Source organism: Erpetoichthys calabaricus, chromosome 12, assembly GCF_900747795.2.
Source record: "Erpetoichthys calabaricus chromosome 12, fErpCal1.3, whole genome shotgun sequence".
NCBI lineage: Eukaryota > Metazoa > Chordata > Cladistia > Polypteriformes > Polypteridae > Erpetoichthys > Erpetoichthys calabaricus.
The window spans coordinates 4,628,924-4,652,852 of record NC_041405.2 but is presented as its reverse complement, the minus strand read 5'-3'; the positions used below and the strand labels follow the sequence as shown (position 1 = coordinate 4,652,852).

Sequence of the window (23,929 nt, the reverse complement as noted above, 5' to 3'; positions counted from 1 at the left end):
TTAAAGATGCTAAGATTTGCGTTGAGTGTGACGAGGATGGACAGGATTAGAAATGATGACATTAGAGGGTCAGCTCAAGTTGGACGGTTGGGAGACAAAGTCAGAGAGGCGAGATTGCATTGGTTTGGACATGTGCAGAGGAGAGATGCTGGGTATATTGGGAGAAGGGTGCTAAGGATAGAGCTGCCAGGGAAGAGGAGAAGAGGAAGGCCTAAGAGAAGGTTTATGGATGTGGTGAGAGAGGACATGCAGATGATGGGTGTAACAGAACAAGATGCAGAGGACAGAAAGATATAGAAGAAGATGATCCGCTGTAGCAACCCCTAACGGGAGCAGCCGAAAGAAGAAGAAGATTCATTCAGACACAGGAAGTCCACAGGGGTGTGTCTTATCACCATTACTGCTGACTCTGTACACAAGTGACCTGAGACAGAACAATGACCACTGCTCCATTATCAAGCATGCTGATGACACCATGCTCATAGGAGGCATATCTGGGGAGGATGAAAGCCACTACTTAAATCAAGTGGACTGTATGGTAAACCGGTGCAATAAAAACTCTCTCACACTCTGGTTGTAAAAAAGACCAAAGAAATGATATTTGATTTTAAGAGACAGAAATCTGTATGTTCACCCATTGTAGTTCTGGGAGAGGAGGTAGAAATAGTGACTGAATATAAATACTTAGGAACTAACCTAGATAACAATCTTAACTGGAATATTAATACAAAAAAAATATTCTTTAAATGCAACCAGCGCTTATTTCTCCTCCATAAACTCAAACTATTTAAAGTAGACAAGGACCTCATGATGTCCTTTTATCGCAGTGTGATCCAGTCTGTGATCACTTTCAGTTTCATTGCTTGGTTTAATAGTCTGACAAACCAAAACTCAAAAAAGCTCCAGCAGATTACGAAGTATGCAGCTAAAGTTATTGGGGCTGATGTAGATGATGTGACTAGTGTGTGTCAAAGGGCAATGTTAATCCATCCATCCATCCATCCATTGTCTCCCGCTTATCCGAGGTCGGGTCGCGGGGGCAGCAGCTTGAGCAGAGATGCCCAGACTTCCCTCTCCCCGGCCACTTCTTCTAGCTCTTCCGGGAGAATCCCAAGGCGTTCCCAGGCCAGTCGAGAGACATAGTCCCTCCAGCGTGTCCTGGGTCTTCCCCGGGGCCTCCTCCCGGTTGGACGTGCCTGGAACACCTCACCAGGGAGGCGTCCAGGAGGCATCCTGATCAGATGCCTGAGCCACCTCATCTGACTCCTCTCGATGCGGAGGAGCAGCGGCTCTACTCTGAGCCCCTCCCGGATGACTGAGCTTCTCACCCTATCTTTAAGGGAAAGCCCAAACACCCTGCGGAGGAAACTCATTTCAGCCGCTTGTATTCGCGATCTCGTTCTTTCGGTCACTACCCATAGCTCATGACCATAGGTGAGGGTAGGAACATAGATCGACTGGTAAATTGAGAGCTTCGCCTTGCGGCTCAGCTCCTTTTTCACCACGACAGACCGATGCAACGCCCGCATTACTGCGGATGCCGCACCGATCCGCCTGTCGATCTCACGCTCCATTCTTCCCTCACTCGTGAACAAGACCCCGAGATACTTGAACTCCTCCACTTGGGGCAGGATCTCGCTACCAACCCTGAGAGGGCACTCCACCCTTTTCCGGTTGAGGACCATGGTCTCGGATTTGGAGGTGCTGATTCTCATCCCAGCCGCTTCACACTCGGCTGCGAACCGATCCAGAGAGAGCTGAAGATCACGGCCTGATGAAGCAAACAGGACAACATCATCTGCAAAAAGCAGTGACCCAATCCTGAGCCCACCAAACCGGACCCCCTCAACACCCTGGCTGCGCCTAGAAATTCTGTCCATAAAAGTTATGAACAGAATCAGTGACAAAGGGCAGCCCTGGCGGAGTCCAACTCTCACTGGAAATGGGTTCGACTTACTGCCGGCAATGCGGACCAAGCTCTGGCACTGATCGTACAGGGACTGAACAGCCCTTATCAGGGGGGCCGGTACCCCATACTCTCGGAGTACCCCCCACAGGATTCCCCGAGGGACACGGTCGAATGCCTTTTCTAAGTCCACAAAACACATGTAGACTGGTTGGGCAAACTCCCATGCACCCTCCAGGACCCTGCTAAGGGTATAGAGCTGGTCCACTGTTCCGCGACCAGGACGAAAACCACACTGTTCCTCCTGAATCCGAGGCTCGACTATCCGACGAACCCTCCTCTCCAGGACCCCTGAATAGACTTTTCCAGGGAGGCTGAGGAGTGTGATCCCTCTGTAGTTGGAACACACCCTCCGATCCCCCTTCTTAAAGAGGGGGACCACCACCCCGGTCTGCCAATCCAGAGGCACTGTCCCTGATGCCCATGCGATGTTGCAGAGGCGTGTCAGCCAAGACAGTCCTACAACATCCAGAGCCTTGAGGAACTCCGGGCGTATCTCATCCACCCCCGGGGCCCTGCCACCAAGGAGTTTTTTGACCACCTCGGTGACCTCAGTCCCAGAGATGGGGGAGCCCACCTCTGAGTCCCCAGGCTCTGCTTCCTCATTGGAAGGCATGTTAATGGGATTGAGGAGGTCTTCGAAGTATTCCCCCCACCGACCCACAGCGTCCCGAGTCGAGGTCAGCAGCGCACCATCCCCACCATATACAGTGTTGACACTGCACTGCTTCCTCTTCCTGAGACGCCGGATGGTGGACCAGAATCTCCTCGAAGCCGTCCGAAAGTCATTCTCCATGGCCTCCCCAAACTCCTCCCACGCCCGAGTTTTTGCCTCAGCAACCACCAAAGCCGCATTCCGCTTGGCCTGCCGGTACCTATCAGCTGCCTCCGGGGTCCCACAGGACAAAAGGGTCCTGTAGGACTCCTTCTTCAGCTTGACGGCATCCTTCACCGCCGGTGTCCACCAGCGGGTTCGGGGATTGCCGCCACGACAGGCACCGACCACCTTACGGCCACAGCTCCGGTCAGCTGCCTCAACAATAGAGGCACGGAACATGGCCCATTCGGACTCAATGTCCCCCACCTCCCTCGGGATGTGGTCGAAGTTCTGCCGGAGGTGGGAGTTGAAGCTACTTCTGACAGGGGGCTCTGCCAGACGTTCCCAGCAGACCCTCACAACACGTTTGGGCCTACCACGCCTGACCGGCATCCTCCCCCACCATCGAAGCCAACTCACCACCAGGTGGTGATCAGTTGACAGCTCCGCCCCTCTCTTCAGCCGAGTGTCCAAGACATGTGGCCGCAAGTCCGACGACACAACCACAAAGTCGATCATCGAACTGAGGCCTAGGGTGTCCTGGTGCCAAGTGCACATATGAACACCCCTATGCTTGAACATGGTGTTCGTTATGGACAATCCGTGACGAGCACAGAAGTCCAATAACAAAACACCGCTCGGGTTCAGATCAGGGGGGCCATTCCTCCCAATCACGCCCTTCCAGGTCTCACTGTCATTGCCCACGTGAGCATTGAAGTCTCCCAGCAGAACGAGGGAGTCCCCAGAAGGTATGCCCTCTAGCACCCCCTCCAGGGACTCCAAAAAGGGTGGGTACTCCGAACTGCTGTTCGGTGCATACGCACAAACAACAGTTAGGACCCGTCCCCCCACCCGAAGGCGAAGGGAGGCTACCCTCTCGTCCACCGGGGTAAACCCCAATGTACAGGCTCCAAGTTGGGGGGCAATAAGTATACCCACACCTGCTCGGCGCCTCTCACCGGGGGCAACTCCAGAGTGGTAGAGAGTCCAGCCCCTCTCAAGGAGATTGGTTCCAGAGTCCAAGCTGTGCGTCGAGGTGAGCCCGACTATATCTAGCCGGAACCTCTCAACTTCGCGCACTAGCTCAGGCTCCTTCCCCTTCAGAGAGGTGACATTCCACGTCCCAAGAGCCAGTTTCTGTAGCCGAGGATCGGACCGCCAAGGTCCCCGCCTTCGGCCACCACCCAACTCACACTGCACCCGACCTCCTTGGCCCCTCCCATAGGTGGTGAGCCCATGGGAAGGGGGACCCACGTTGCCTCTTCGGGCTGTGCCCGGCCGAGCCCCATGGGTGCAGGCCCGGCCACCAGGCGCTCGCCATCGAGCCCCACCTCCAGGCCTGGCTCCAGAGTGGGGCCCCGGTGACCCGCGTCCGGGCAAGGGAAAACGCCGTCCAAAATGGTTTTTCTTCATAGGAGGTTTGTTTAACCGCTCTTTGTCTCATCCCTCACCTAGGACCAGTTTGCCTTAGGTGGCCCTACCAGGGGCATAAAGCCCCGGACAACAGAGCTCCTAGGATCATTGGGACACGCAAACCCCTCCACCACGATAAGGTGACGGTTAAAGGAGGGGGGGTAATGTTAAAGAAAGTGGAAATCATCTCAACTGATGACAGACATCCATTACACGTAAAACTAAACTTCAGTAAATCAGGAAGGAGAGTCGCTTTGAAAACCCACACAAATCGCACCAGAAACTCCTTTCTTCCTTGTGCCATATGACTTTTCAATAAGAAATATCGGAGATAATGATTAAGGTTTTGATATATATCCTGTAACCTTTTTTGGTGTAAATATGCATTATCTAACTCCTTACCTTAACCTGTGTCTGTTATTAGATGCAACTGAGAAGGCAAATTTCATGTTTTCTTGTGTAAACATGACTAAATAAAGAAACCTTAAATCTTGCATAACTGGACATAAAGACGAGTCCAATGGCTTATCAAATGTGGGGTCTTTCTCATACTTTGAGTCAGGAAGTGCCAGACCATAAACAATAAAAAAAAAGAAGTGATTTCAAAGCATTCAGAAATACTTCTTATAAGCACAACAATTATTACAGTCTAAATTAAATTTCAACCTTAAAAAGACATTAAAAGGACATGTATCTTTCAAAATGGTGACTGATCTCAGAGGCCCCTTGGCACTCCTGAAATCCACCACTGGCTCTTTTGTTTTGCTGATGTTGAGTTGCAGGTTGTTGTCCTCCACAACCTCCCTGTACTCGGACTCATCTGTGTGATTAATGCAACCTGTGAAGGACGAGTCATCTGAAAATGTCTATAGATGGCAAGCGCTGCTGTTGTGCTGGAAGTCTGTTGTGTAGAGGCTGACGAGGAAGGAAGACAGGACGGCTCTCTGAGGTGCCAGTTCACTTAACCGGCAATGTCTTTGGACAGTGGGAGGAAACCTATATAGACACGGGAAGAACGTTCAAACTCCTGTATGGGATATGTCTCAAATAATAATAACAATAAAAAAATCATCAGAAATGAAGGAGGTGTAATTATTAGATTTGTTCTGGTAGAAGAAAATAACATCCTTTAATTTGAAAAAAATGAAATAACTCAATTTCTGGGCAATCCAAGTAGACATTTCTTTCCATAAGTTTCTTGAGACAGGAGAATGAAAAGAAAAAAAAAGGCAGTGAACATTTTCTGGTAATGAATTACAAAAGATGCAATTAATATCTATATCTAGAAACATTTTACTTCTAAGGACATTATCTGGGAAAATTTTATATTGGATTTCACATTAACTTTGCTAAAACAGGATCATTCTTAGCAATTAACCAAGCTTTCTGACAATTCTATGCTGCTGCTGGAGTATGTGAATTTCCCCTTCGGATTAATAAAGCATCTATCTATCTGTCTATCTATCTAATTAATTTTATCTTTAATAATGCCTTACTCATAAACTATACACTCTTGGATTTGATAAAGGGACATGCATCTGGATACATTTATTATTACATTTTTGTTTGGAGTGTCCATAAGATAGATCTGGAATACTTAGGAAGCTGAATGATAATACTTACTAAACATTAATACAGCAAGTTCACTGGAATAGCATTTAAAACTAAAACGAATTTCAAAAAAGATACAGAGAAACCATATGTTAATATAAATTTGTAATGTAAAATATTGTCATCAATGTCAAATAGGTACAAAATAAAAATAACATTATTATTATTCCAGGCAGCCAAAATGAAGATATATTTCATACAAAATACATTTATTCCAGATAGTAACTTTATTTGGTGAAAAAAATTAGAAAGAAAGAAAGAAAGAAAGAAAGAAAGAAAGAAAGAAACCGTAATTTTTCTGCTTTTAGCACTTTAGCCAAAAATTTTACAAAGAACCTGAATCTTTAAAACAGATTGACGAAAAATGAAGGAAGGATCGTTTCTACAAAAGTACATAGGATATAATGGCTCTGTGCAAAAATCACGAATTACTTTATTTGACAAAATCTTTACTTATACAATACAATACAATACAGTTTATTTTTGTATAGCCCAAAATCACACAGGAAGTGCCGCAATGGGCTTTAACAGGCCCTGCCTCTTGACAGCCCCCCAGCCTTGACTCTCTAAGAAGACAAGGAAAAACTCCCAAAAAAACCTTGTAGGGAAAAAATGGAAGAAACCTTGGGAAAGGCAGTTCAAAGAGAGACCCCTTTCCAGGTAGGTTGGGCGTGCAGTGGGTGTCCAAAGAAGGGGGTCAATACAATACAATGCAGTTCACAGAACAGAACAATTCCTCAATATAGTAAGAAATAAAAAATATAAATTTTAGAAGTACAGAGCAGAATTTAACAGTAGATGATATATCCTATGATAAGATTTGGATTTGTGTAGAGTCCTGGAGACCTCATCCTTCAAGCTGCCTCCCCCATTTGGCCATTCCACGGCTAAAATAGTGCTGGGCCAGCCAATCCGATGAAAGGACCCCTCTTTCCCACGATTCCTGCGATCCTCCATCTGGGATGACTTTTCCTTAGGCAGACAAAACAACTTGGCAGGTGGGCCATGGCACCAAGTGCCACATTTGAGTACCGAGAAGAAAAACAGAATAAGTGAGGGTTAGTATACAATTATAACTGTCAAGTTACTTATGTTTAAGTGCTAATGACTAACAACAGAGATGCAGTCTGTACAGTTAATCAGCAGCTCTAGTCAGGATATGCTAAACTGAAGTAGTGAGTCTTCAGCCGGGATTTAAAAGCTGAGACCGAATGGGCATCTCTTATAGTAGCAGGCAGACCATTCCACAGTTTAGAGGCCCTGTAACTAAAAGCTCGACCTCCCATTGTTATTTTATTAATCCTTGGAATCATAAGCAGACCGGCATCTTGAGATCTTAATGTGCGCTCAGGTTTGTAAGTCATGATAAGTTCAGACAAGTAAGCCGGACCTCGACCATTTAATGCTTTATATGTTAAAAGAAGGATTTTGAAATCTGCCCTAAACTTAACCGGGAGCCATTGTAAGGATTTAAGAACTGGAGTTATGTGTTCGTATTTTCTTGTTCTTGTAATAATTCTCGCAGCCGCATTTTGGATTAACTGGAGGCTGTATAAAGAACAGTTTGAACATCCAGTGAACACCGCATTGCAGTAGTCAATCCTACTAGAGATAAATGCATGAATTAGTTTCTCAGAATCCTGTTTATTTAAAAAGCGCCTTAATTTCCTAACATTTTTAAGATGGAAGAAACATGTTTTGGACAACTTTGTAATATGTGCTTTAAATGACATGCTAGAGTCAAAGATAACTCCTAGATTGCGGGCTGATTCAGTAAAATTGACTGGGATTCCCACTGAGTTAAAGGATGACAAAATATTGTTGTGATCAGCATCATTCCCTCCAACAATTAACATCTCTGTTTTATCTGTATTTAAAGACAAGTAGTTCTTATTCATCCACTCCTTTAATTCACTAACACAACTAATTAAAGACAACATTGGAGAAACTTCATTTGATTTAAATGAAAGGTATAACTGGGTGTCATCTGCATACGAGTGAAAATTAACATTATGTTTCCTAATGAGAGATCCCAGTGGAAGCATGTACAGTGAAAACAGTAAAGGTCCCAGTACTGAGCCCTGCGGGACACCATATTGAACTTCTGTGTATAATGATGGAGTACTGTCAGCACATTTCTGTACATATTGGAATCGATTTGATAAGTAAGAACTAAACCAAGCGAGCACGGTGCCTGTAAACCCAACATCATTTTCTAGCCTGTGCAGTAAAATAGAATGGTCGATGGTGTCAAATGCTGCACTTAAGTCCAACAACATAATTACAGTGGATTATACAATACTCATCACCAATATGTAAAAGTGGAAAGAAGAATTTCGTGTTTTTAATCATCGGAATAAAAGAAGCTGGAATACTCTTAATATGCTTACGAATTGCTGGGCAAACTTTGTTCTTCAAGTACTGTGATGTTTTGCGTCGCGTCGTTCTTTAACTCCACCCCCTTCCTTTTGTTTTACCACGCCCTCCTCTCAAAGAGCTGCTACCGTAAACTGAAGCTCTCTGCTGAAGACGTCAATAAGAGGGCGTGACTAATCGAGACTGATGGAAGGGTCACAAAAGTTCGTTTTTTGGCGCGAGCTGCAGCCGCTCAGGAAGAGAACAAGCGGCGGAGTTGTGTCAGTGGCGTTTGGAGTTTACAAAACAACAAGAAACATTTCTTTATCCCGGCTTGGGCAATGGCTTGTGCTTACCGACTCTACTCTCCCCTCATTTCGGTTTTCTATTTAATCTGAAAAGCCGGAAGTATGCTGTAGTTATGTTTGCCAGGCAGATTCTTTAAATTCCATTTCTGGCTGCGGTAGAGGTAAGAAACTTAGTTCATTCTTTTCTCCCGATTGATAACAACGCAGATTGCTATGAAAAGCAGTCGATTATAACTGCACGCTTGCCTGGAGTGGTTTTTTAATTTTTTGCGCATGCCATTATGTCACCTGAAAGTGTCGATTAAAGACAAACGTAGAGTTTTACAGTTTTAATCTTCCCGTGTATACAGACGAGGAGGAGGCCCCTCCCCTCCATCTTGGTGTCGTCGTGTCGTGTCTGTCGTGTCGTGTCGTATGTTTGAACTGGCTAATTTTAAGTGCAGCCTCACCAGATGGCCATTGGGGTTTGACAGCTGCAGTAGCCCGAGCTGGAATTCACAAAAAATGTTTTATCGGTAGATTGTTCGAAATTGTAATTTGGTCTGATAGCATTCCTTTTCACCTGCAGCTCCTTATTGATATCCGATAACAGTATATCCAGGACGGGTGTTTGGATTGTGGGGCGCCGGGTGTCACTTTTTCCTAGTCCGAGGGAGGGCTGCTTAACACGACTTCGGACGTTTGGTTCGAGCGAACCGGTTCCACTGGTGGCCGCCGCTTTCACATTCACACTGAAGTGGTGTGACTGGAGCTTCCAGGGCTATGGAAAACCCTCTTAACCACACTCGATTTTTCGGTTTTGGCTGGCTTGGACAGTCGTAGTTGTGGGGTTTGGCCGGGAATGTTAGTATTACCTGTCATTCACAGATTTTTGACAATAAAAACTCAAGTAGGACAATTTTATGGGACGATAGTTAGGAAAGCAATGACCCTTCAGAAGAAGAAAGATACACGTTTAAGGTAAATATTTAATGGGGGCGGTGGCGAGGGGTTATCGGCGCTGCTGGTATGGAGACCTGGGTTCAGTGTAAAGTTTGCATGTTCATGTGTGTATAGGTTGTGGGTTTGCCCCCACAGTCCAAAGACCTTCAGGTTAGGAGGACTGGCGAAGCTAAATTGTCCAACGTGTGTCATTTTGTGATGTACTGGCATCCTGACTGGGGACTGTTCCTGCCTAACCCCCAGTGCTTGCTGGGATAGGCTCTAGTTTCCCCTTGACCCTGCTCAGGATAAGCTGGTTTGGAAAGTTTAGACAGATATTTAAGAAGGTCAGTAACTCTTTGGTGTGACTCAATGTCCATGACACCTTACTAAAAAATAGACCTACTATGTGGTTAGAAAGAGAGCAACAAATAAATTGAAAATAAAGTTTAAAAGTTATTATCAAGATAAAAGGTTAAATACAGAATGCCACTGAAAAGGGAAGAGTAAGTAACATGTGGCGAAAGGGAAGGAACGGATGAAGTTAGTGCAGATGAAAGGAGAAAAGGTATAGGAAAAAGCTGCCATTAGAGAAGATGGAGGGAGACATTTAAAAAAAGCTTGTTGGTCATTAGGGCCTGGAGAAATCTGTGAACTCAGGCTGAGTATGAGCTTAGATTCTTTTGTTTGAAAAGGGTCTTTAAAGCCCTGTGAAAGAGCACAAATGGAGAGATCAGTATGGCTGTGATCAAGGGATGTGAAGTGTCCTGCAGAATGCTTTGTAAGGCCTCAGACATTCTGCCTGAAATTGTCAGCTAGCCGTCACCTATGTTGATGGCTGGACTCTACCTAGAAGAAATGCAGCAGATAAGATTTTTAGACTTGCAGGGGGCCCCTTCTTTGATACTGAGTTTACCAGAGGAGCCACATACAATGACGTCACCAATGACACACTTGTATACACTCCGGTATCGTTCTGTTACTGGTGCAAAAGCTGGTGTCCGTACAGACGTCAAAATGTTAGTAACAATGCAACACTGTCATAGACACAAGACAAGGTCTCGTCCTGGAATGGATGACAGTCGAGCACAGGATATGCTTTCACAGCAAGCCAGCTTATCGATGGCTATCGAGCTAGTGGCATTATTGAAAGGAATCTTCTCAGTATCCGTTAACAATATTATGGTTAAACAGTGCCTCACGATACAAGGCATTGGTGAAAAACTAGCAATTCTTTGCACTTGGTGGCAAAGATGGGTACTGCCCAGGGTGTGGTGAAATTGCTAATTAACTGGAACAAATGAAAGGAGATGGGCTAAATGAGACCAAAAATGAAGTAAAAAAACTAAAACAGTTTTAAAAAGACATGGTGGTTCTCGAGGCCTGGCTAATCCATCCTTGTTCTTTTTATTTAACTAGAGGAAAATTTTTGCACGTGCGTTAGAATGTTAAAGCTAATGGGTGCTGTAGTCTATCCACATGGAGTTTCCAGAAGGACCGTTTTGTGTCTTTTGGGGCCTGATAATGTATTTTGTGGGCGGAATGGTGAGTAGAAACTGTAGCAATTATCAAAGAGCAAATTCGGGGCAATGAAAGCCATTTATGCAGTGAATTGCACTGAGCTGCACCCGGAAATGAGCTTTACGAATTTGTTTGGTGTAAATTTACACATTAAAAAAAAAAAAAGCCAGGAAAGAGTGGCAGGAAATTTTAACATATGACTAGAGGCTATTCAGTTCAACAAGCTTGTTAGATTAAACAACAGATAAAAGACCCTCCTGCCCCCACTGTCTGAAGCTTTGTGGCATGAGGGCCAAACATATAACCCTGAGGGAGCATTATCTTTATTTTGGAGTGAGAGAAAGAAGGTTTCCCAATATTTTCTTCAAGAAGAAGCATAAAAATGGCCCTTGTTCTGTAATCTTGAGAGATGTGGGCTGCAGTCTTCAGGACAGACCTGGGGCCTCATGTATAAACGGTGCATGCTCAAATTGCAATGTATAAAACCTAAACTTGGCGTAAAGCCGCGCACATTTTTATGGTAGCTAAATGCTTGGCGTACGCAAGTTCTCCGCTTGGTTTTGCAAACTGGCGGCACCCACCGTCAAAGCAGTGCTACTGTTCCAGTATGGTTTCCCTTTCTTTTTTAGATCCACATCCCTGACGCGGCTTTATAAATACACTGAAATTAACCGCATATTGTTTATTTGTTTAATGCATCTGATTGTAATTAACCTGTAACAATAGAATGGTCCACAGAATAGTCAAACTATTCTAAGTACCATAATTGCTTTAGCGTTGTTACTCTCACTGCACCTTCTTCTTCTTCTTCTTTCGGCTGCTCCCGTTAGGGGTTGTCACAGTGGATCATCTTTTTCCATATTACCACTCGGAGTATTTTTATCATTGTATCTAAGTGGGGAATCACAGATCTACAGCAGCTGATTGGTTAGAGAATTATCGATATACAGCATCAAGCACACGCTGCCTCAGCCATGCTGCCTATTTGAACTGCTCTCATACGGCAAACGCTTCAGAGCTTTTCCTGTACGGACCTCGCAGTTCAGAAACAGTTTCATCCCAAGAACTCTAAATGCACTCAGTCCATCAAGTGCTCCTTGTAGAACTGTTTGTACTTATAAGTACAATTACCTCATTGTAAACTTGCGATACAGTTATAATATTGCACAACTTGAGCCACTTTATAAAGCGCGTATTTACATATGATGACGATATCATTTTTAAGATGAAATGCAGCAAAATATGTTTATTATATTGTACAGATAAAACTTTAACTTCATTTAAATAATCTGTATTGTTAATAATTAAACATGTGAGGACATGGTGCCACAGTGCTAGCGAGGAGCTGGTGCTCCGTTCACGGATTGTTCCTGCCTCGCGCTGTATTCTTGCTGGTGCTGACGTGACACTGGAAGGATAGATGGACAGAATAATTAAACATGTACTACGAAGATATTTCAATGTTCCTTAAAAGTTTTGAAGAATCGGCGTTCTAAGCTTATAGATAGCTTAACGTCTATTACAGAGATGATTGTGTGGCGATTGGGTATTTGGAGAAAGAAAACTAAGGACAGGAATTGGGGGTTAGTACGTTTGAAAGAGACAGTACTGCTGAAATAAATTATTTCATCGAAGGTTGCGCACGGCGCAGCAAGCATCTTGCGTGAGGCAGGAACAATCACTGCACCACCGTGTTCCCATGTTTAATACATGCTTTAATCCCTATTATCATGAAAATGATATCAAGTATACATTTCAGTATTTTAATTATTCAGAGAGCTGTAATATCATGAATGTAATGGATTCTGTGTCCTGTCGGTGGAAGGGAAAGCCCGTTTAAGAAGCACATAGTGATTCACACACACAGAGCACACAGAAGATCAAATACAAAACAAAGCATTTAACGTACCACATTAGTTACAATGAGATTTGAGAAACTAGTAAATTAAACGATTTTAAGTTGAAGTTTATGATGTTCTACTTTAATGATTATTTTAAAGACAAAATAAACTGTGATTAAAATGGAAATTTCAAGATTACAGTTGACATTTCGAGCTTTTTTCATACTGTGTACCAATTTTTTTTTTTTTTTTTTTTTTCCCTCTGTACCCTAATAAGCTTTCATATGACACTCGGATGGTGAGCTACAACTTGCCTTTTCACGGCGACTTTGATATCTGACAACTTCTTTTTTTATTTCGGGTACTGTGCGACTTTGTGAACTTGAACTTTTGAGTTTCTCCATCACTCAATGTCCCTCAATCAACTTCCTTTTGTTGTTTATACCACTGTTTAAACCAACAAATAGTACGTTTTTCTTTGCCTCCACTTAGTATTCGCTGAAATTCTTCTATTTCTCCCATGTTTTTGCCATTGTCTTTTCACAGAATGCTGAGCTTGAGGGCTATTTATATTGATTTGCATATTCAAAGAGGTATAATTCTGGGAGGAGATGGGGCGGGACAGCAGGCACGTGCACGTGCGTTACTTTTCACGCTGACCGGGATTTATGTACTAGAAGAATGTGGAAGTTGGTGAATGCACAGATTTGTGCATCTGGATTTTTTTGTGCATATGCACATTTCCGCTTTTGTCCTTACGCCATGTTTTAGTGTGAATTCTACACACAGCATTATGCATGAGGCACCTGGTGATCTGCCATCTTTAGACTGAAAGTGGTCTTCATTCCCTGTGAGTGGAGCGAGTCCTCTTCACCAGTGTATTTGAGTTTGGTTTCTGACAAGGTACAAAAATGTCGGAGTTGTGCTTGATTGTATTGTACGAGAATCAACCCGTCGGAGCCAAGGAGCTTCTTCTATGCATAACATGTTGATATTTGCAGCGTGAATTATGCAATTTTCTATTTTTCCCCATGGATTATGAATTGGCCGTCTTTGCCGCTGGTCAGGCCCCAGGTACAGACTGGCCTGTCTCTGTGATGATGTGAGACAGAAAGGGAATGGCACCCTGAGTGATTTCCAACCAGTGACATTTGGAAATAGAAAGTTTTATTATAAACGTCAGCTGTCCTGCACAGTCCCTTTCCTCCTTCCTCTGTCTATTCAGGACCATTTGGCCGTCACACCACTCGAATTGCAGATGGGTTATAACCTCAGGTTATAAGTTTTCAAGGATTACTCATAGTGATAGCTGCAAGTGTTAATTTTATATATATCGTCTGATATTTTATTTAATGCATGTGTTGAACTGATTATCTTTCATTGGTATTGTACCACTGACAGAAGTCTGTAGGGAATGTTCAAGTAAGAACCTTCTTGTACTGTGTACGAAAGACGGGTGCATACAAATGTGGGCACATTAGAGGACTGTTGTAGTAAAATGCTAATACGTGAGAACTTCACCACATGTTCAAACTTGTTTGTTCTGATCGTACGTGTATGCTTTAGCATCAAATGATCTGTTTTTTATTTTCTCCTATACATAGTATAGAGAAAGTATAGGAATTGTGAAAATATTCGACCTCGAGATTTTGATGAATCTTAACGTTTTAGGCCTTCCTGAGTCTGAAAATACAATTTTTTGGAAATGATGTCTGTCTGTTTTTAAACACGATAATTCGAAAGCTTTGCCCTCCTTGGTCAGTGAGATTTTGTACAACTGCTTTATATCAAAAATAAGCAATCCTGTCAACTTTTCGGGCACTTCCGGCAACCGGACATGGTACTTTAACTGAATACTTTTGTGAATTTTCAAGTAAACTATGGTTATAATTACAGATAGGTGATTCAAATTTGGTTTAGATATATAAAACTAGCTGTGTAAGCCTGTGCTGTAAAAAGCCTGGGGTCCTGGAAACTATTGAAATCGTCACAAAATAAACTGAAATGCAGAGATGTCGGGTAATTGAAAGGAACTACTCTGGGCGTCTCCCTCCTAGGAGGATTAGTTTTGCCAACATGTTTGCCTCGCTTGTGCATTAGCAGCAGGAGGAAAAGTAAAACGGATACCGTTTTGCCGATGTTAGCGGCTAAGCGACTGTCTTTCTTCGGAGGTTTTGTTTTGCCGATGTGTTTGCCTCGCTTGTGTTATTAGCGGCTAAGCGAGTTTCTGTTTCCTAGGTGGCGGAACCCTTACCCCGACTCTACCTCTCACTTCCAGGACGGACGGACAGAAACACACTTCAGTGTGTAGATGTTTATATATAAGATGACTAGCAAAATACCCGTGCTTCGCAGCGGAGAAGTAGTGTGTTAAAGAGGTTATGAAAAAGAAAAGGAAACATTTTAAAAATAACGTAACATGATTGTCAATGTAATTGTGTTGTCATTGTTATGAGTGTTGCTATACACACACACACACATAAACATATATATACATATCTACATATATATATATATATATATATATATATATATATATATATATATATATATATATATATATATATATATACACATCCACATCCATATATATATATATATATATACACACATACATACACACACACATATACATATATACATATACACATACATACATACACATACACACACACATACATATATATATATATATAATATACACACACAGACACATATATATACATATATATTTACATATCTACATATATACACATATATATATATATATATATATATATCTAGACATACATATAAAAATACATTGACACACATACATATCTACATATATATATGTAATTGTGTTGTCACTGTTATGAGTGTTGCTGTCATATATATATATATATATAATATACACACACACACATAAACATATATATACATATACAGTAATCCCTCGCTATATTGCGCTTCGCCTTTCGCGGCTTCACTCTATCGCGGATTTTATATGTAAGCATATTTAAATATATATTGCAGATTTTTTGCTGGTTCGCGGATTTCTGCGGACAATGGGTCTTTTAATTTCTGGTACATGCTTCCTCAGTTGGTTTGCCCAGTTGATTTCATACAAGGGACGCTATTGGCAGATGGCTGAGAAGCTACCCAACTTACTTTTCTCTCTCTCTCTCGCGCTGACTCTCTCTGATCCTGACGTAGGGGGTGTGAGCAGGGGGGCTGTTCGCACACCTAGACTATACGGACGCTCGTCTAAAAATGCTGAAAGATTATCTTCATGTTGCTACCTTCTGTGTGCAGCTGCTTCGTGAAGCGACATGCTGCAAGGTGCTTCGCATACTTAAAAGCTCAAAGGGCATGTATTGATTTTTCTCTGTCTCTCTCTCTCTCTCTCTCTCCCTGCTCCTGACGGAGGGGGTGTGAGCTGCCTCCTTCAACAGCTTTGTGCCGCGGTGCTTCGCATACTTAAAAGCCAAACAGCCCTATTGATTTGTTTGCTTCACTCCTTTGAAGAGGAAGATATGTTTGCATTCTTTTAATTGTGAGACGGAACTGTCATCTCTGTCTTGTCATGGAGCACAGTTTAAACTTTTGAAAAAGAGACAAATGTTTGTTTGCAGTGTTTGAATAACGTTCCTGTCTCTCTACAACCTCCTGTGTTTCTGCGCAAATCTGTGACCCAAGCATGACAATATAAAAATAACCATATAAACATATGATTTCTACTTCGCGGATTTTCTTATTTCGCGGGTGGCTCTGGAACGCAACCCCCGCGATGGAGGAGGGATTACTGTACATATATACATATATATACATATGTACATATACACATATACACATATACACATCTACATATATATACACATACATACATACACATACATATATATATACACACATACATACATACATACATACATACACACACACACATATATATATATATATATATATATATATATATATATATATATATATTTATATATCTACATATATATATATATATATTTATATATCTACATATATATATATATATATTTATATATCTACATATATATATATATATATATTTATATATCTACATATATATACACATATATATATATATATCTACATATATATACACATATATATATACATATCTACATATATATACACATATATATATATACATATCTACATATATATATACACATCTACACATATATACACATATATATATACATATCTACATATATCTAGACATACGTATATACATACATACATTGACATATATATATATATATATATATATATATATATATATATCTATCAAATCAGTGTCAACCTTTTGTAGGGTCTGTCCCCGAGACTTATTAATTGTCATTGCGAAGCAGAGCCTTAGTGGAAATTGGAGGCGTTTGAATTGAAATGGGAGATCAGAGGGTATAACGGGGATGCGAGGAATAAAAACTCTCTCCCCTGAGCCACCGCCAGTAAAAATAGTTGCCTGAATGAGGTTCTTTTGCAGACACGTGACCTGAAGTCTCGTGCCATCACAAAGTTTCAGTGGCTGTACGGAAATCCACAATCGGATTGTGGATTGTTTTCATACCTTATCAATTGTGTAATGTGTTTTTTGAACAGGTTTGATTCATTGAAGTGATCACTCCTGCTGCGTTCAGTCACTTCACGTGAGCCGCTCTCTTGTGTGATGTTGCGATGTCCACGGGTTTATTTAATGTTAGCTAAGACCCGGCAGTTAAAAGTTTCTCGCTACAGCAATTTTAACTCTGTCACAAAGAGATCCAAACTGTCGTTTATACCTCGTGTCTTCTCATTAAACTTGTATGTCGCGAATATGGCATTGCAAACGGCAGCGGGTCAGTTCACGTGCTTTCATGGGAGGCGTGATGACGCGATATATTTTGATATATATCAAAATACCCGCGCTTCGCAGCGGCGAAGTACTGCTTTAAAATTTTTATTAAGAAGAAAAGTAAACCTTTTTAAACTGAGGGAAAATGAATCAATAATTATTTCTTAAGGATCTCTTTGTATACCACATTGTCAGTTCGCCCTTCCGGTTGTAATATGACCAAGCTGTGTGCTGAGCTTACTCTTGAGTATGAAATCTAACGTGGTTTGTGCCCTTCAGAATGAAAACAGTTTGCATTCACCTTTTTAATAAAAGGCGAGCTTTTAAGCCTGAGAAATCACCCCGTAAATGCACACGTTTAATTGCACGTGTTAATATGTATGCTTACACAGTATTAAAAGACACTCAACAACGTCATTTACCTTTGTTCCCGCGTTTGATAAAAGGCGAGCTTTTAAGCCTGAGAAATCACCCCGTAAATGCACACGTTTAATTGCACATGTGTTAATATGTATGTTTACACAGTATTAAAAGACACTCAAAAATTAACGTCATTTACCTTCGTTCCCGCGTTTGACTCGTGCTGTAAATCTCTTCCTTGTTTTTAGTTCACGTGATTACGTAGGAGGCGTGATGACGCGATATGTGACTCCGCCTCCTCCATTAGAGTATATGGACAAAAAACAGGTTCCAGTTAAGACCATTACGCGTAGAATTTCGAAATGAAACCTGCCTAACTTTTGTAAGTAAGCTATAAGGAATGAGACTGCCAAATTTCAGCCTTCTATCTACACGGAAAGTTGGAGAATTAGTGATGAGTGAGTCAGTCAGTCAGTCAGTGAGTCAGTGAGGGCTTTGCCTTTTATTAGTATAGATAAAAAGCAAACAGATATGAAATTTGAGAAAAATGACTCAACCGGAAGTTATTTTATTTAAACAACCATCCAAATTTTTTGTATTATGAAAATATAAATGTGTACACGATATTAAAAACTGTATTCAATATAACACATATTCTTTCAATAACTATTGTTAATTTTTATTTTAATTTATACATCATCAGTTTAATAATAACGTGTAAAAATTGAACATGCCATGTAAATATAAAGATGTGATGGGAACAATAAGCTGCTACGTCCCCGTCGTGTTCCTGGTAATACGTTTAATTTAGATTTTTTTTTCCTTCCCACCATCATTATCATAATTAAATGTCGCTAAATGCAGTTTTTCCTAGAGCAATGTATTGCAACAAATATTATATAATACTAAAACTTTTTCTGTGTTTTTAGGTGACTATAACTCTTTTTACTTTGCACGTAATCGAGGTAATGCATGTGTAATCGTGAAAAAATTCCACTACCGTTTTCAACCTCCCTAAGTGAGAAAATATAATTTTAATATAAAGTGCAATTATAAATAGAGATAAATGATTGTGTATCGATATTAGCAGACAAAGGGATATGATATTTGAGAAATATTGAATAACTGATAGTGGTTCTGTTGACCTTATCCTCTATTTCAGTATACGAGAAAGTCGAGGGGAGGACACTCCAGATTTTTTTATTTAACAGAATTATGGACTTTTTAAGTTGTACTAACATGTCGCCTATATTTTTATTTCTCCTACACAGTGTAATGTCTGCATTGTTCAACAGAAGCAGGAGATGGCCCTGCTTTTCTTGCATTATGGATCTCCTACAAGGGCTTCAGCTGCTCTGTGTGATTTATGAACTGCACCTAAACCACTGAAATGCGTGCCGAAGACCTCCACAGAGAGCACAGCCATGTTTTAAACCATCTTCCAGAAACGAATTAGATGACGCCAGTGTCATTCACAATGCCAATGCCTCCTGAACCAAAAGTTCTCCACACACCCATTCCTGTACCCATTTTCTTTAATGAAGGGAGGACCTTCTCCTTAAAGAAGAGGGCGCCAGCCAATGGCTCATCTTCCACGGCAAATGCCCTTTGCCAGTCTCTTCCTCCCCGCCCTCCTTCCAAGGGTTGTGCTCCTGTCAGCCGTATGTTCCTCAACCATGAGTACTCATGGAGCCATCCTCGTCCCCGTGGAGTCTCATTCCGGAAGTCAGCTGAGCAGAACTTGTCTTTCAGTCATTATGACGAGAGCAAAAAGGAGTCTTACTTTCAGCAGTGTTTCCAGTGCATCTGCATACTGGGCAGGGGATCATTTGGAGAAGTCTATAAGGTACGTTTTTACATGTGTCTTCCTGTGGTGTTTTCTGTAGGTGCTGTGTCTATGGCAGGGGTGCCCAACTCCAGTCCTGCAGGTTTTCATTCTAACCCTTTTCTTAATTAGTGACCTGTTTTTGCTGCTAATTAACTTCTTTTGAATTCATTTTATTTGACTTGCTCTTGAAGACTCGGACCCCTCAATTGTTTCTTTTTCCTTAATTGGCAGCCAAACAATATTGAGATACAAAATGAGCCAAAACAGGACCAGCAAACTGCGACCATCATACAATATCTGAAAATAAAGAAAGGTGAAGGTCTCAGGAATGCTGATCTGCTCTTAGAAAAGAGAAAATCCACAATTTCGGAAATGTCTGCTATCGCACATTGAGAGCAGCAACAAGCCATGGAATTAAAGAACGGGTTTAATTAACGACAAGACTCAGCGCCTCATTAAGCAACTGGTCGGAGTGAAATTGGTTGGAGTGTGAGGCCCTGACTTAGTTGGTCTTCTGTTGGCTCACTCACTTCACATTTCACTTCTGTTTGGGTGCCATTTAAGGAAAGAAATGAAGCAACTCAGAGGAATGATGAAGAAATTCAGGAAAACATTTCTTTAAAACCAAGTCAATTAAAATTAATTCAAAAGAAGTTAATTAACAGCAAAAACAGATCACTAATTAAAAAAAGGGTTAGAATGAAAACCTGCTGCCACTGCAGCCCTCCAGGACTGGAGTTGGGCACCCCTGGTCTATGGATTATTCCTGATGCTTTATAGGAATTGGGTTCAGTTTGGTGGGAAATTGTAATAGCAACTATACCCCACTCAGTACACTCAAAAGTGAGACTTCAGCTGTTGAATCTACTCTAGTCAAGTCTTATTGGAGCTTATTTGGAAAAGCAGTAGCTTTGGACTTGGATTAATGTCTCCATAATGTGGTCTATGATGTTCTAGCATTTGCAAAGTACAATAAGTGTGGTAGCCCTATTCTACAACCTTCAAAGCTGAAAATTCTCCTCAGTTATTCCATAATTCTATGTAACACATCTTATCACTCCCACCTCCTTCCACATTCTAAAAATGTTAATAATCTCTATATATACAGTATATATATATATATATATATATATATATATATATACAGTATATATAACGCCTGCCTGTATGTCTGTCCGCTTTTCACGAGAGAACTACTTAACGGATTTAGATTGGGTTTTTTTTTTTTTTTTTATATATATATATATATATATAATTTGCTTGAACATTCCGGTTGATTTTGCGACTTCACTCTTCGAGCTAAGAATCATAGTTCACTCGTAGGAGCAATATATTTGTGCTAATCCGAGAGAGAGGCTGCAAGCCAATGTGAGGCGGAAGCATGACATTAGGAGTGGGGAGCCAGGCAGGGCCCTTGTCACTCACACGCCAGACTCTGTTCGAGTTGGCCTACCTCTGTGTTTTGGAGTGTACATGGCCTCCACTTAGCTAGCGATGTTTGTTTATTGACTTTTAAAGTTTGTCCTGTTTCACGTGGAGCCACGGGGGACAGCTAGTTTGTATATATGGGTGGGTATGTGTGTCCGGTAGTGAACTGGAGTCCTATTCACAGCTGGTTCCTCCATTATTCTTGATGCTGTTTGGATAATCTGAATCAAAATATCGTTATCATGAGGCAAACATCTTATCAGGTTAAAATATTTACAGCAGTTATTATGAGCGAGCCTCTGTGCTCGCTTTGCTCGCCTACCCCTCGGCCTGCGCTACACGCCAGCCACTTCACATCTCTGCTGGCATGCGTATGTGGATTTCACTTTCACCAAACAACAAATCTTTTAATTCTCGCGGATACGCCTCTTCGTTGCGAAGAAACACTACTTTTCCCTGATGGCAACGCGAATTAGACGATCTACAAGTGTCTGACTTAAAGTTTAAATCCGAACAATATATTCAATCTCTTTTCGCTGTTCCGTTATTTCACTGAGTAATAATTTCCGCTTGTTAGTGCTAATGCGATCTTTACTATCAGTTTTTTGAGACTTTCGAATTTTAGTTCTTTCATAATCTCTAACCTGCTCTTCATGTGTATCGCGGCACTGTTTTTGAACCTATTTATGGCGTTCTACTTTATCTACTCTTTGTCTTTTTTATTTCCGACCCTGCTTGGAGCTGAGAGTCCAGGAACTGTGTCTGACAATAGCATTCACACGAATGAGAAGTGCATGGACCGTGGGTGCACCAGCCACTTTGCATCTCTGCTGCATGCGTATGTGGATTTCACTTTTAACAAACAACCAGTCTTTTAATTCTCTCAGATACGCCTCTTCATTGGGAAGAAACACTACTTCTCCCTGATGGCAACACGAATTAGACGATCTATAACTGTCCGACTTAAAGTTTAAATCTGAACAATATATTCAATCTCTTTTCACTGTTCCGTTATTTCACTGAGTAATAATTTCCATTTGTTTGTGCTAACGTGATCTTTACTATCATTTTATTGAGACTTTTGAATTTTAGTACTTTCATTATCTCTAACCTGCTCTGCATGTGTACCACGCCAACGTTTTTCAATTCTTTACAACGTTCTACTTTGTCATCTACTCTTTGTCTTTTATTTCAGGCCCCAGGTATGGTTAAATCCCTTGGCTCAAAGACTCGTCTCGCGGGACGTGAAAGTGTCTCTCTGAGAAAGATCACGTTTCGTCTCTAAAAAGTCTCGTCTCCCAAGATTTTTTTATTATAATAGAGAGAAAAGCTCTTGATCTAGAGTGTGTGTATGTGTGTATGTATATGTATATGTATATTATATATATATATATATATATATATATATATAAAATGTGTGATTTTGGTTTTGTTGGGTTAACTTTAAAGCATATTATTTCATGTCAAATTGCCTAGATGTAATTTTCAGTCCAGAGGCCATTACATTTCATGTTTTCTGCAGCTGTCAAGTGAATAACGTATATTTTTTTTACTGAAAGATCTCTTGTCAGATATTTGTCAAAGGTGCCAATCAAACGCAGGCATTTATTTCACTTTTTTGTTTTTTATTTTTACTCCTACACAGACATTGTTGCTTGTATTGCATTAAGTTTTAATTGTCTGGTGATCCTCTTCAGGTTCGGAGCCTTGAAGACGGACAGCTTTATGCAGTCAAGTGTTCCATGGAACGTTTCCGGGGTGTGGGAGACCGGCAGCAAAAGCTGCAGGAGGTGCTAAAACATGAGCGCCTACCCCCTCATCCAAACTGTGTTACTTTCAAGAAAGCCTGGGAAGAAAAAGGACGGCTGTACATCCAGACTGAGCTGTGCCAGGGCAGCCTGCAGCAGCTGCTCCCATCTAGTGAAGGTGAGGTCTGGGATATCCTCTCTGACTTACTTTGTGCTCTACGTCATCTGCACAGTCACAACATGCTCCATCTGGACATTAAGCCTGCCAATGTTTTCCTGTCTACTTCTGGCCGGTGCAAACTTGGAGATTTCGGCTTGGTCTTGGACCTAGGGGACAAGAAGGATGGCATGGAAGGTGATCCCCGCTACATGGCTCCTGAACTGCTGCAAGGAAAGTTTACACCTGCTGCTGATGTTTTCAGGTAATAGAACATAAGGATAAGATTAGTGGGTAAGCTGGTCATTAGAGAAGAAAGGTGTGCTGACTGCATGTTGTACTGTGGCCTCTGTTCTAACGAACACTGGAGGCCATGATTAACATCCTTTTGCTTTCCGTAGCTTGGGTATGACAATTTTGGAACTGGCGTGCAACATAGAATTGCCTAAAGGAGGTGACGCCTGGCAGCAACTACGGCAGGGATATCTCCCCCCAGAGATAACTTCAGGTATTAAGACGTCCCCATCTAGATTTTGCAATATTGAAAATGGCAACATTAATTCTCATACTCTCTCCATTATGCATGTAGGCCTGTCTCCCATGATGCTGAACATTTTACAGATGATGTTGCATCCCAATCCATCGAAGCGGGCCACTGTCTTCCAGCTCTGCAGCCTTCCATTTATCAGACGTATCCTCTGGAAGCGGAATCTGTCACTAAAGCTGAAGGAGTCTCTAAGAAGCATGCAGGCTGCCATCCAGGTACTGTGAGAGTCAGGAACAGTCTGTCTCTGTGTTAGCTG

The 23,929-nt window shown here is 41.7% G+C and overlaps 1 protein-coding gene across 1 annotated transcript in view; it reads left to right on the top strand.

Annotated features, from left to right (window-relative positions):
• Positions 1 to 8,353: 8,353 nt before the first annotated feature.
• Positions 8,354 to 23,929, top strand: part of pkmyt1 (protein kinase, membrane associated tyrosine/threonine 1) — a 29,734-nt gene continuing 14,158 nt past the window's right edge. Inside the window, exons 1-5 of the mRNA XM_028814934.2 lie at positions 8,354 to 8,631; positions 19,237 to 19,811; positions 22,919 to 23,391; positions 23,528 to 23,634; positions 23,716 to 23,888. Coding sequence (XP_028670767.1) covers positions 19,422 to 19,811; positions 22,919 to 23,391; positions 23,528 to 23,634; positions 23,716 to 23,888 — 1,143 coding nt within the window. The 5' untranslated portion in view covers positions 8,354 to 8,631; positions 19,237 to 19,421. The remainder of the gene's footprint in view (positions 8,632 to 19,236; positions 19,812 to 22,918; positions 23,392 to 23,527; positions 23,635 to 23,715; positions 23,889 to 23,929) is intronic.